At 32.6% G+C, this 14,958-nt stretch overlaps 1 protein-coding gene across 3 annotated transcripts in view; it reads right to left on the bottom strand.

Moving 5' to 3' along the window:
- LOC110020281 (chromatin modification-related protein EAF1 A-like) overlaps positions 1–14,958 on the bottom strand; it is a 50,867-nt gene that overhangs the window by 15,600 nt on the left and 20,309 nt on the right. For all 3 annotated transcript variants that reach the window (XM_020718332.1, XM_020718334.1, XM_020718333.1), the window contains exons 15-21: positions 4,673–4,726; positions 4,509–4,589; positions 3,558–3,695; positions 3,325–3,441; positions 1,854–1,951; positions 1,512–1,727; positions 926–1,280 (exon numbers count right to left, since the gene is read on the bottom strand). In XM_020718332.1, the coding sequence (XP_020573991.1) occupies positions 926–1,280; positions 1,512–1,727; positions 1,854–1,951; positions 3,325–3,441; positions 3,558–3,695; positions 4,509–4,589; positions 4,673–4,726 (1,059 nt within the window). The remainder of the gene's footprint in view (positions 1–925; positions 1,281–1,511; positions 1,728–1,853; positions 1,952–3,324; positions 3,442–3,557; positions 3,696–4,508; positions 4,590–4,672; positions 4,727–14,958) is intronic.

Genomic DNA, 14,958 nt, shown 5'->3' with positions numbered 1-14,958 from the left:
ATCTCATGGCGTTATAACATGGCAATATGCTGTGATTTCACTTAGCAACATAGTCTTTTAAATTTCTTTCAGCGTATAAATTATTACCGTGTTTTCAATAAGGATTAAAATCTTGACTACAAATTATGATAAATACTCGTATTTCTAGTGTCAAGTGGCTAAAGTATGATATAATAAAGAGCTAAAGGTAATAAAGAGCTAAAGGTAAATCAAACGGAATAGAGTGGACAAGTACTTGGGGGTTGTTTCATTTAAAGTTTTCTATGATATAATGTTAAGCTATCTATGAAAAGGTTTCTAATTTGATGATATCTCTCACATCAAGATAATTTGAAAAAAATTCTAGTCAAGATTAACATAATCCAACAAATGTCCAGATTGGATGCTACTTAGATTACCATAATAATGATAGTTTTGAAATTGAAAAATCTTAATCACCATTAATTATTCTAAATACTATTTCATTTCTTAAGTGAGATGGCATTAAACCGAACACATAATATTTGAAATACAACATTACCTTTCAAATAACATTGTTACCTAAACAACAATCATTTTTAAATAACATCCAAACAAACAGATATTCAGATTTTGCAAAAGTGCAAGGTATTTAAAATTACATGAAATAAAACTGTGTGCTACACATTGCTCATTAATCCTTCCCAGTATTTAATAGTTATTAACATTTTTATGCAGAAGAAATGATAAATACGAATGTAACTTCCACTTCTGAACGGAGCAGAAACTACTCTATGATCCATAACTACGCAGCTAATCTTTTAGTGAAAAAAAAATTGGAAGTAATTGAGGATTTTAAAAGCCAACTAAAATATTAATTATGAGGCAAATAAGGATGCCATCAATTATACAAATAAAAAGACATCAATAAATAATAATCATAAATTAAATATCACATCTAACTCACTCGGAGCATCTGCAAAGCATCACGTGGCCTTAACATTGTGCTTCCTGGGCTAGAAACATTGCCTGAGAGCATATTATTAGGGGAAACCATGTTAAGCATGCCCGCCGCACTAACGCTCTGAAAACCAGTCCGAGGCATGGACATGCTCCTGTTAACCCCGCACATCATACCCATGCCATTACCGCCAGGTAACATCCGAACACCACGGTCGACTCCAACAGGCAAAGCATTCGTCATAGAAATACCAGATTGTTGCACGTTTCTACCAGAAAAGTTCTGGTTATACTGCTGAAGTCTTTTTTGATCCTCAACTGGTAATGTAGAGGACCTATGCACACCATATCTTTGTGAATCTCTGCAGAAGTGATTGCACCACAGTGAATAACTATTGGGGCATTTACATACATACCGCCCAATTTATGTATTTACATATCAAACACCTAAACTTTACATTTTACATTTATACCACCCCAACCTTTCATATCACATCAAACTACCACCATTTAACTTTTAAATACATTGTTCCATAACTATGTGATAGTTAATATGATAAAAAAAAAAGCTGAACCAAGTGATTACAACTTACCTTGGTGGCGCGTGCAATGGAGATGGTGGTGGCAGGCCACTACCTAAAACCATACTAGGAGAGCCCTGCAGCATGGCGTTTGTGGATGAGGTGGAAAGAACTGGTGCCAAAGAAGCCTGGTGACCTGGAATTACGATGCCATTTGTATGAGAACCTTGATGCACAAGGGCAACGGAATCTGTGTTTGAATTCACTGCATCAGCAAGATCAACTGGCCTGTATCACATAAAATAAATTAAAGAGAAATAGATGAGAAGGTAGATGATATTAACAAGGGAGGAGGCACAAGAAAGATTGGTAATATAAAAATATTTAAAAAGTAGTAAATGCAAATGATCTTACGATAAAATTGTTCCAGACAAGTTGTTTGGGCATGCTTGAGAAAGAGCCAAAAGATGAGAACTGTGAACTGGAGTTATTTGTATCAGTTGTTTATTATCCTGCAAAAAAATAAATAAATAAAAGGTATTAGCATTAATTAAACAATAAATAAAGCACAGCAGAAAAGCATGTCAGAGCAAACAAGCCGAAGAAGGGCAAACAGCAAACAACATAAACAGAAAAAATCAAAATGAAAAGAAGAAGAAACTATAGAAATGTAAACGCATAATATATGTGCTATTAACACATCACAGGGCAACTGGCCTTTTCAGGATGACTACAACAACAACAAGCCTTTATCCCACTAAGTGGGGTAGGATACATAGCTTTCCAGGATGACCAAGTGAAATTTTTATAAGGGCTTATATGGTAAAAAAATTAAACTCACGGGCCAAAAAATGGCCCTAAAAACCCAAGCTCACAAGCTCTATTGCTAGGCATGACCACACAACTCATAGTCCAACGCAGGATCAACTGAACTTGGGTTATATAATTTCATAGTAATCCCAAACCTTAAGAGCCAAGAGTCCCTTATGATATAATCAATAATGTTCAATTAATTGAATTGAGTTGACTAGAAATTTGGTTTAAAAATGTCCAGTAATAAAAATTAACATCAAGAGTAAGGATGGCCACTTATCATTTCAAAGAACACAACCACGCTCTGGTGCACAATGCACAATGCAACTTATTACTGTTTATAAACAATGTTAGTTTATATGAAGTCATGGATACTAGAAAATTCTAATCATGAAACCCCGAATAACTGACTTGAACGGTATTAGGAAAGACAGCTATGCACACATTTTACAAGTTTTTTTTCTTTTGCTTCATTTTTTTTAGTATAGTGTATGTAGCTCAGAAGGCCTAAATTTTCAAACAAAGTCATGCTGCACTTTTTATAAGTTTAATTTGTATATGTTGTTTTTATTTATATGTTGCACTTGTATAGCCGGTAGCTGAAGCTCCCTAAAAATGGGACCTCAAGCTTAACAAGATTCCCACCAACAATCTTGGGAGTGGGTAATCTAAACAGCAATTTCCCCATATAGGGGAGTAATTTTACTCATGATTACAACCCGAAGTCCCTACTTCACAATGAGAAACCAAGCCCTTTAACCCAAATCTGCTCTTAAAGAAGATGCTAAGAGAAAAAATTAAGCAAAATTGACCTAAGTAGCACACAATTTTTATGTCCTTACATATCTCACACCTAAAATTTCATATTTAAATACTTAAACCTATGTATGAAAAAATGTATTTCACTTTCAAAAAGGTGTAGTACTGCTATTTTTTATTTGATATTAAATATTTGAGTGCTATGTGTGTAAATATGAAAGTTAGGTGTGAGACATGCAAATACAAAAGAATTGTGTGCTACGTATGTAAATGCCCAAAAAAACTAAATAAATAAAATGATCAAAGCACAGACCTGACTTCTACAAGAACGCAAGCGCTGCCCAATGAGAATGATTTTTTCAAAATGCGACTTCATAGTATCTTCCTCCATTGGACCTTGAAGCCGTTGAAATAATTGTCTGGCACTGCCCTGATTATAAAAAGGTAAATGATAGAAATGGAGTATGAGAGTCTACAGAAAATGCCTTTAGCGACTAAGTATTTTCTGACTATAAAAACACAATCTTCAAAATATGAATTCCATGCCTTTGGGATCCCAGGTAAGGTAGATGGGTAAGGCTGAGATGAGCCTGAATCCTCGGCACTGTCAGCTCCATCACCGACACTTTTATCCATAAGAAACTTGTGACGCTCTTTGCAATCTATAGGTTTCCTGTATATACACTGCAATTTGAAGCGCAGAAATTTGTCAATGCCTTCAATTACAAGTGAAAAAGAAAATCAACTGGTTCCTATGAAAATGCTCAAGGTTCTTATAGAAAACATTAGTACCCATATGAAATAATAAAAGATAAGCAGAATTCACCAAAAATGAAAAAGAATGTCAATAAAGAAGTTTTCAGTATTGTTATACTCTCAAGTAAAAAAACAAAACTGAATTTGATAGCATACATAAACACCACAAACAATAAGGTCCCTGTCTAAAACGGTCTCCATCAAAATAGTTTTAAAACTAGCAGAATTTTTTCAACTAAAAGAAGTTGAATTGGCATATATCACAAGATAATACGAGTTTGTCAACAATTACAAGTAACTGCTGTAGTTTAAGCTCCCCAATTACCATTTCTCACTCTTAATGGTTATGCCAGCTATTTACTCTTTCACAACAAACATTTTCATCCGAAATAGGGTAAGATGGAAGGAAAATTATTGGGGATAAAACTTGTACAGTAGCACCTTTGATGTCCACTCTTAAGACCAGTAGTTTTCATAAATTACCACATAGACCTAGCAGAACGAATAAAAATTACAAAGACAATATGAAAAAGCCAAATGTTCCAGCAAATTCTATGAAAGCATCTTTTGATGTTCAGAAGATTAAATTGGTCCTAAAAAATATAAAATAGGTCTACGTGTCTGCCTCAAAATTTTCAGTAGTGTTCAGAGGCAATTTTAACATTTATAAAAGGAAAAAAAAGAGCCCACTAAATAAAAATGTCGACATTTGAAGAATTTGTTAGCTTTAGATGGCACCACCTTGAAATGAAGAGTGCTATTGAGAGCATCACTAATCAACTCCCAGTTAAGGCCCATATCATGAACGAGGACAACAAGAGCCTGCATAAAATCAAGTAATTCTTAATCATTGGGTTCTTTGTCCTTGGACAAAATAGATGGAGCAGTTCAAATGGAAAAGTGACCTGATCCTCAAAGGTTGACCATGCAATTCCAGGCCCAGACTGTCCACCGGCAATCTGCAGAAGATAAAGACCAATAAGAACACACAATGTCAAGTGATTATTCAAGAAGAACTAAATAAATTAGCAAAAAAGTAAGCATTCATGGAAGAATAAATGCATACAAGAATGGCACAAAACTACATTCATTCATATGCATGTAGGTATGCATTATGTTCAAATCGTTAATGTTCATAAAAATACATGTCCATATTTTATCTTTTCAACTAAGTGGCCAGCCAAAAGAGAAACAAGAATAAGGTTCCAATGCAAATTTTGAGATGCCTGAATTTCTGATAAAGAATGGGTGTCAAATTCTGTTAATGACAACAACTTTCATAGTTTAAATTATAAACCAAAAAGAATAATAGAAATTTGAACCAAGACCTTTAACATAAAAGAGAAGAAAAGGCTCTAAACATACTATTAATCAAATCAAAAAAATTTTGGTAACCACTCATCCTTCCAATGTTAGAACAATAGAGCTAAAACTATTCCATACAAATAATCCATATCATATGTAAGTATTGTCGAGGCACAATGAAAAGCAAATGAATTGTGAAGGTGAGCCGTGCACACTCAAAAACAAAAGGAACACAAGAACACACCCACACATAACTAGCAAAACAGTATAATTGGGATCACAATTTGGCCACAAAGAACAAATATATTTAATATTGATCACGTAGACACAATAAACCCTAAAATGGAGAAAAGATATAATCTATCACTACTTCAAATAGCTTTTTGGCTTGTGAAGTTAAATGGAATTGGCATTTTTTCTATTTGTTAATGTTGAAAATAAATATTAAAAATCATATGGACAGAATTCCATTTAACTCAAATGAATTCATAGCAATTAACAATAAAACAAAAATATAACATCAAATTTCAAACAAAAATATCTCAATTATATCGTTCAAGCATTATGAATTGTCATTCTCCTATCATTCATGTGAGTTTTGCATAATGTCTAGCCATATCAGATTTGGGCTCTCTTTTGCTTCCTAATCCTTCCACAAAATTTATCTCATTTGTGCATCTTCTATAATTCAAAAAATTTTAATCAACTGAACTTCTTTTCCAATGTAAATAGTTCTAAATCAAATACATCTTCGCACCATTGTCATTAAAATTGCACTTAAAAGTATAATTTTGGAGCGAAGTGAAACAAATCACCAACCTTAATATCATTTATCTGTGAAACTGAAGCTAGGAACAAAGCACGTACATTACTCTGCTTCGTTGTGTCAAGTCGTAGAGTGGTGCTCTTAGCTACTGCTTCGAGTGAAATCACAGTTCAAATTTCATGATTTGGTTCAACATTTGCCATAATAACGAAACACAATTGTTTACCTCCTTTCACTATTTCTCGTAGTATTTGAGACATTAGTCATTGATTCTCCATCCTCTGCTACTAGAGCTAGTCGCTTATAAATGATTGTGATGATTCTTCTCTTATTATCATTCCCCTCATTAGTTCTAATACAATTTTCAGTAATTTTTGTTTTTGTTGTTTGAAGATTCTTATTTATACATTTTTTCTGATGCACAATACTTTATGATACCCCCACTACATACCGTCTCTTACTTGACACAACTTTTGACTCGCACCTCCAGTCAATCAATCTCACAAGTATATTATCGAATTTTATAGATTCTCACATTCCTTCATCACTCGTATCAATAATATTATTTTAGCTTTCAAAAAGTTAAAAACTATTTTTAGAAAATGATTCATTATATTTGCTAAAATATTATTACTTTATATATATATATTTGAAAAGCCCAAGAGCTGATTTTATTGAAATAGAAAATGTACATAAATGTTATATGAGAGGGCCCAATAGACGCACCCTACCCATATGGAACCAAGTACAGTACTACCCCAATAAAAAGATACATATAGACTAAAAAAAATTTAAAACATGCAGAAAACAAGTAGCTAGGGACGAGCCAGTTTAGTCTTGCATCTTCCTCTAGTTTTAGGAGCAAAGCAAGATAACAAACTTTGAAGTGTCGTGTCATTGTCAGGAGTAACCAAAATATTATCCATTAAGTTTCCAAGCTAGAGTGTGCCCTCAGCCTTCTTCTTCCGCCGAGAAATGTAAACATGTCATTCTTCAGCTGAAGATTGGCTTATGTGATCATCGGTATGATTAGATATTAGAACCGCAGTAGAATGAAAGACGGACATTGTCACAACGATAGGTTCCAGTGTATGTGAAGTGTGAATTGTCACCTATGCACCTAATGATTTCTGAATAAGAGTTGTGGGGCTATCCTAACTTTTGGTCCGAAAATTATCCCATATAGTATGGTCAGTAGAAAGGTTCCAAGGGGCAGACACCATTTCCTGTCTTGTGGTGAATCCCTCCTCAGGCTGGCTATCATTAGGTTTGTCGGGACCGTGTTCAGGCACGTGGGGTGCACTAACAACATGTTCCTGCTTTTGAGTATTGGTTCTCAACTATCGGTGCAATCTGAAACATTTCTCTTGCGGATGTCCAAATATATTGCAGCGCTTGCAATAGTAAGGCTTTTGTTCCATAATGATTTTTTGTCAATAATTATTGTGAGGATAGCAGAGTCAGACTTCTTCTACATCTGGTAGTGTAATATCTCTTTCAATCAAGATCCAAAAAGACACCACACACACACGGTATACAACACACACAAAAGTCTCAAAAAAGAAAATACATGTATACCCAAAAATCCAAAAAAATCCAGACCGCAGAATCAAAGTTACTAGGGAACAACCCACTTTATTCCTACCTCTACCTAGTTCTAGAAAGGGAGCCGACTAACAAATTGTTGAGTTTTGTGTCATTACCCGAATTAACCAATGTGTCATCCATTAAGTTATTGAGCTCGAGTAGGCCCTTCTTCCTCCTGAATGTGTAAACCTGTTATTACTCATCTGAAGATTGACTCATTTGATCAGTGTGTTAGTTGACAGATTGTTGGACATGTATAATTTGACGAGCCCATTACACCTGACTAATAATAACAACTTGCTTGATCTGCCAAGGTGGTAGAGCCGTAGTAGAAAGTTGCCACCCTTTGCAGCAATGGTAGATTCTAGGATATATGAAGTATGAATTGTCTCATCTGCACTTGAGGCTTCCTGAATACGAGGAGCTTCATCATTTTTTCTCTTGCTCTTTTTCTTACTGGATTTTTGAAATAGCCACTTATCTTCTAAAGCATTAGTGGCTGCCATAGCATACTCCATATGATGTGAGGTTTGTGGTTCCCTCACTTGAGGGGCACCATCAATGTAACATGCATCATCAGGTGAGAGAGTAATAGCATGAGTAGTGATACCGTGAGAGTTCACAACGCCTTGCATCAAAACATTAAAAATGGCTCTAGTAATTTGTTCATCAATGGACAAAACAATAGGTTGAATAGGAGGATTATCATCAGGAATTCTTCCATCCAGCAAAGCATCAGGCAAATCACCAACTACAATTTCTGTACTGGGTAGGGAGGTGGGATGTACATCATCAGGTGAAACGGTAGAAGGCAACACAGCAGCAGGCTCAACACCAAAAGCAACCTAGGAGTTTTCTTGTGAACCACAGTTAACCCCTCATCAGTAGGATTAGATTGTTTACCTGGCCTCTGGACCTTTTCAATGCCCGACCTTAGTTGGGGACGCAAACCATAGCAAGTAGTAGAGTTGTGACCAAACATATTGCAATGAGGGCAATAATTAGAGTGTGATTTTATTTCAACCTTTTGTCAATATTCCTTGTGAGGATCCAATCCAAACCTCATCCGGAAAAGGTTGGGTAATATCTCTTTCAACTAAAACACAAGCCTCAAAGGGTCTGGTAAGTGCAAGCGTGGGATTATCAACCTTGAGTGACATAACGTAGGCAATTGCGAGAGAAAAGAGAGTTTCATAATTGAAAAGATGTAGTTTTAAACCCGGGAATCTAATCCATACAGGAATGATATTGGACTCCAATTTCGGATCAAAATCAACAGTCCACTTCAGGATTTTCATAAAGCGATTATCAATCTTGACAACCTTTCGGGCAAATATACGAGTGTAATCTGCATCAGTCGTTAGTTGAATAAGGATATGACGACCATCAAGTAAACCAACCTTCCAACTACCCGTGAGCTTCATAGAATCAAATTCTTTAAGGATAATCTCAAGCTTCGGATGGCCATAAAGGAATTTCCCCATAAGAGCAAATCGACAGGAGAAAGCAAGAATACCAGTTTCCACCTCAGAAAAAAACAGAGCAGGTTTCTTATTTTTCGTCCAAACTTCTTGATAAAAGTATAATCACCACCAACTTCGAGAGATTCATGAAATGATTGAGGAGAAATGCAAGATTTACCGATGCCAAACCCAGGGCCAATAACCGCAGAGACGGTCGCGACATAACTCCGCTCCATCAAAGCCCCAGGAGAGCAAACAGAGATAACACCAGCAGAAAACAAAGAAAGAAACGAGGAGAGTGTAGAAAGGAAGGATCTCAGGCTGCAAAACGAAGAGAGCGCCATGAAACACCCTAAAATCGCCAGAGTAAAACCCTAAAACGCGCCATGTGTGTTGTGTGTGTGTTGTGTGTTGTGTGTGTGTTGTGTGTTTGTGTGTTGTGTGTGTGTGTGTGTTGTGTGTGTGTGTGTGTGTGTGTGTGTGTGCATTAGTTGGTAAGAATATTGCTTTGCGTAACATTTTACAAAAAAGAACCCTAATGCATTGCACTTAAAATCATAAAAACTATACAAGAACCCTAATGCATTGCACTTGCATTATAAAAACTATACTTAAATTGTACTTAGCAAACAATCAATTCTCTATTGTCTAACTTTAAGATAAATATAATTGCATTTTTATAAAATTTACCATTATGTTGTTCTCTTCTTGTAGAGTGCTCATGGGGCACTTATTCATTTGAAAACCCTCTAAAGTTATACACTCATCTAAACCATCATCATTTCAAAAATAAATTCAGAAAAGAACTCCTCATTCTCCATTCATTCTAATAGATTGTTGCTTAAGGTGTTAAATCTATTTAACACAAATCTATTTAAATATATTATATCCATGTACTTCAGCATAATCTTATTCCTTCCACATTGATTTAATATTCACAATTTATTGGTGCTTCCCTTTCATAGAATAATTTCTCAAATTATTCTTCTTAAATTGTTGCATATCGTAACATTCATATTCAACTATACTAAATGTGAATGTTAGTGGTTACTCTATGATTAAATATCTTGACCCATAAAGCGTAATAATCCTAGAAATACTTTTATAAGCTTAATTTTAGATTTCTAAGAAATCCTCATACAAGTAGTCATAAATCATTTCTTTATTTTAAACAAACAAGTCTTTAACTCTAATAGTTATACCTCCATGTATATCATTATTTTTCTAAAACATGAAACCTGCTTAAATATTTCCTAATTTTCTACCTATATGAACTCGATAATATCAATATAGTATCATATTATCATCATAATTAAATTCATCCCAGCCATTTATGGATGGCTTTAAGAATCCTCATTTTTCATTTATTCTTGTCAAGCACAACCTGAAATGCTAAACTTATTAGTTGTAAATTGTTTGAGTGACATGTTATCTCAGAAGTATACATTTTCCTCAAAAATTCTCTAGCACTTATTTTCTCTACCCATATAATGGGCGCATTTTGCCACCCTCTTTGTGCATGTCTAGATCACTTAATTCAACTTTGACATCAACCATTCCTCTAATATAATCATTTCTTAATCTAACCTACCTAGTTTTGCCACACATACATCTTAGCATTGATTCAACCGCACCAAGCACAAATATTAGCAACTTATTTATTCCTCATTACTATATCCCATAAAACATAAACAGCCTAATTGACATTTTATAAAAATTATTAATAATTCTCCATGATATTATCTTATAGCCTAATTCTCTTGAGATAATTCTTCATTTTAACTAACTTTAACATTAGATATTATAGTAATAAATAATAATACTTGATGCTGCCACACCTATGTATTTTATCATCTAAAAATATAAATTTATAACTGTTGATATTATAAAAACTAAAATTGTAAATTATATAATCAATCTATATTCTACTAATTCTGATCCCTCAATCATCTAAACAATTTTTTATTTGCTAATATTTCATTTAGTTTGATAGGAAGTATCAATAATTTAACTATGACATTTACAAAAGACATACACAAAAATACCTCACTTAAATATCTATAGAGAGTACATACATAATAGAAACTAAAATGATAATCATTGATGGCATCCTAATATAATTGGAAAATCATTGATTATTTTACAATTAATATTTTAAAAAAGGCTTACACAAAAACAGCTCACTTAAATATTTATTGAAAGTACATACATAATCCTGACTAAAATGATAATCCCTGATTTTATAATTGGAGAATTTTTAGTTACTCTACAATTACTTCTAAAATAGCCGATATTCTATCATAAATATCTTTAATACTTTATGCACGCCTTTGACACATAGACCTTTTTATTTTAATGTGCACCAAATCAATTTTCATGATACTCAATTAAATGCCCTCCAATATTTAGAAAAATCATAAAAATATTATTTCTTTGCTCTGGATAATTTTTCATTAAAACTTAAAAAAAGAATTGCTTTCATAATAGGTCTCCATAATGAAAATAAATTGTTTATGTCCATTATTCTCTCCCTTTTTTTATTCCTCTATAGTAAGGACATTCTTGAGCATCTCTTTTATTATTAAATATTGTATAAAAATTTACTTTTTCATAAAATCATTTAGTGTTCCTCTTATTCATCAAATTTTCATTGAAATAACTTATTAATCAAATCAATTGTTGATTTCCCCATAAATCTTCAGAACATCGTAAATACTCATTTAAGCCTATAGAATTTTATTATGCATCTTCTAGGGTAACTCCACTTATCATCATAGTTCGTTTAATAAAAATTTTAGAACATATACTTGGTCATTGTTGTATAATTCTTAAGCCCATAATTTTATAACCATATATTGGTCAACATTTCAATCATTTTAGGTGAAGTCTCATCAGTCAAGGTGAATCATTTGCATATAGTAACAAAAAGTTTCATAACTTTGCATATCCTTTATAACCATCCAATAACTAAAAAAAAGATACGGATTTCACATTGATCCTTAATATAATCCAACTATAATTGGGAACTCTCTAGTCGCCAAAAACTAATTCTAAAGCTAGTTAAAGATCCATCATACACATATTTAATAACGTCCACATATATTTAACATATAAATTTTCTTGATGCTCACCAAACCAATTTTCATGACACTTCATTATATGCCTTCTCAACATCCATAAAGAGCATATAAAGATTATTTCCTAACTTTTCATACTTTTTCATTAATTGTAAAAACAGAAAAAAAATATTTAGTATGGAAAAGCCAAACTAAATATTTGATATTGACGTGATTTTTTTAAGTCTATATTCCATTACCCTATCTCATAGCTTATTTGGTTTCATTCCCCAATAGTTATCACAATCATCATCATCTCCTTTATTTATTAATACTAACGCCAAAATGTTGCTTCTTAAAAAAATTAGTGTTAACTTAAGATTTAAGATTCCAATAAAAAGCTTGTTAACCATACTATTCTAATATCGCTTATAACTCTCCAAATCTTGCTAGATAACCCATATGAATCTAAGCATTCACCATTACACATCTGTAGAATGGACTGAATCTCATGATTTTGGATTAATAAAATATATTTTATGATTCTTACCCTTAAAACTCTCATTTAATAATTTCTCAAAAAACATAGCCACAACTTCCATGAGGCTTGCGAATTTGTGATTAACACCTTATCATTTTAACTTTTTATACATTTAACTTGATCAATGTTTCGAGATGTCCCTTCTTTTACATTAACCAGCTTATACATCTTTTTTTCTGCTTAATAACTAAACTATCATTATTTTCTGCTTAATATCAAAACTATCATTATACATTTAACTTGATAAATGTTTCGAGATAATAACACATTTCTGCATTTTTATAATCTTTTTATGCCTCCTCATTTCATTTTCAAATTTTCTTACACAAAAAATACCATGAAATTTTTTTTAATAAAACTATGATATCCCGTCTCAAATTTGGCTCAGCAAAGGATTAGAATTTGCCTCTTTAAAAAAGCAATTATAAAAGAATTTAACACAGAAGAAAAAATTTTAAATTTCAAAAGGAAAAAAAAAACACAGTAAATGCAAAAAATAACACAATTAGAAAGTAAAAAAACAATCTTGCATTTGGATGATGCAAAAGAAGATCTCAGCATCAAAACACTAACGATATCCTTTCTTTCAAAAATAAAAAAGAGTATAGAAAATATAAGAATCTTTCTTATTCATTCAAAGTATTTAATAAAAGATAATATATAGATTAATCTCTAAAAAAGAAACTAAGGTATGCCAAGAAAGGAAAAATATATACAACTACATTAATAAACATCCTTTCCATACATAATTACATAATTAATTCAAATATTCCTAATAAGTTATTCACGTCCATGGCATCTCGATCTCCTTCCTTGGCATAAATTTGTGGGTTCCAACACTCTCCCTCAAGCTAGAGAATAAATGTCTTTCATCCCTAGCTTGAAGAAGATTTTCATGAAACATTACTCTATTGAGTCCTTCCATAACAACATAGCACACTGACTTCTTAAGAGCACATAAGAAACACAAACTAAGCTTTCTTATAGTTATTCCTTGAGGAAGTGTCTTTGTCAATCTCAAATACTTTTTACAACGATGTTCAAATGGCTTATGTGCAATATTTATTGTCGATATGTTAACACAATATAATTTCATCGGTCCTTCACACTTGATTTTTAACTTAATCAGCAATAGCCCTAGGTTCTGATTCAGCATTAGATCAAGTCACCACATTTCATTTTTTACTCCTCCATGTTCTGATTCCCTTAAAAAGTGTGGAATAACTTTTTTGTTGACCTTCTATACACCAATAATCATGCATAATCTATATCTATGTAGGCCTCTAGTCTGAGTTTGCTATTTCAATAGAATAACACTGCTATACTTGGATCACCTTTTAAGTATTAAAGCACACAATAAACAGCTTGTAGATGTATCTCTCTCAAATCATTCATATGCTAATTGATAATGTTAACTTAGTAAGAAATATTTGACATAGCATAAGCAAGGTGGATGAGTTCTCCATCAATCTTTGATATATCTACTTGTCAACTATTGCTTCTTCTTTTGTTCCTCCTACCTCAACAAGAGTAGAAATTAGTTTAGCACCTAACATTCTAATTTCATTTAAGAGTTTTGTTACATTTCTTTTGGTGGGAAATAAAAATCTTATTTGGGATATGAAACTTCAATTCCAAGGAAAAACTAGCCTTTCAAGTTTCTTTATTTCAAATTCATTGCTTATGCAGTATCTAAAATTTTGCTTTTCTTCCTCATTATTTTTAATAACAATGGCATCATCAACATATACTAGAAGTATTGGCATTCCCCTTGGTTCCAACTGCTTAATAAAAAGGGCGTGATTACCTTAAATTTGTCAATAGTATATTTCATTTATTAGTTGAGTAAATCTCCCAAAAAAGTTAATTGCGATTGTTTCGGGTTGTATATTGCCTTTTTAGGATGCACAACTTATCATTGTTCCCTTCACTTCAAATCCTAGAGGGATGTTCATATAAATTTCTTCTAAAGTCATTGCAAAAAGGTATTCTACGTATCATGTTGTTCAAGATGCTAGTGGAGGAACGCTAAAAAAATAACATAAATAGTACTGTGTTCATTTTTTTCATTTTTTCATTTTTTCATTTTTTTCATTTTTTTCATTTTTTCATTAATATATATATACATCAAAAGATCCTTCAACCTCATACTTAAAGTAAAAACCATTTTTAGTCTACTATATTATTTCATTTAGGATAATTGACAATCAATTTTATGTTTATTTTCAACGCATAGCATTTCTTCATTTATGTCTTGATAATGCCTCAAGTGTTTCAGATAATAGGATTTAAGAAAGATGTTTAAGTGAGAAGTAAAGAGACGAGGGGCTTAAAAATTTGTGCAAAGGAACCATTTCTAAGAACAATAGAAAGATTATGTACCTTTTCATTAAGAATATCAAAATTTATCAATCTTCATTAATATTAAGTGAGATTGTATTTCGAAGCGCCGGGTGAAGTACAGCTCTTTCCC

Source organism: Phalaenopsis equestris, unplaced genomic scaffold (genome assembly GCF_001263595.1).
Source record: "Phalaenopsis equestris unplaced genomic scaffold, ASM126359v1 Scaffold000094, whole genome shotgun sequence".
In the NCBI taxonomy this organism is placed as follows: domain Eukaryota; kingdom Viridiplantae; phylum Streptophyta; class Magnoliopsida; order Asparagales; family Orchidaceae; genus Phalaenopsis; species Phalaenopsis equestris.
The sequence above is the reverse complement of the archived record's forward strand: the minus strand, read 5'-3'. Positions and strand labels throughout refer to the sequence as shown.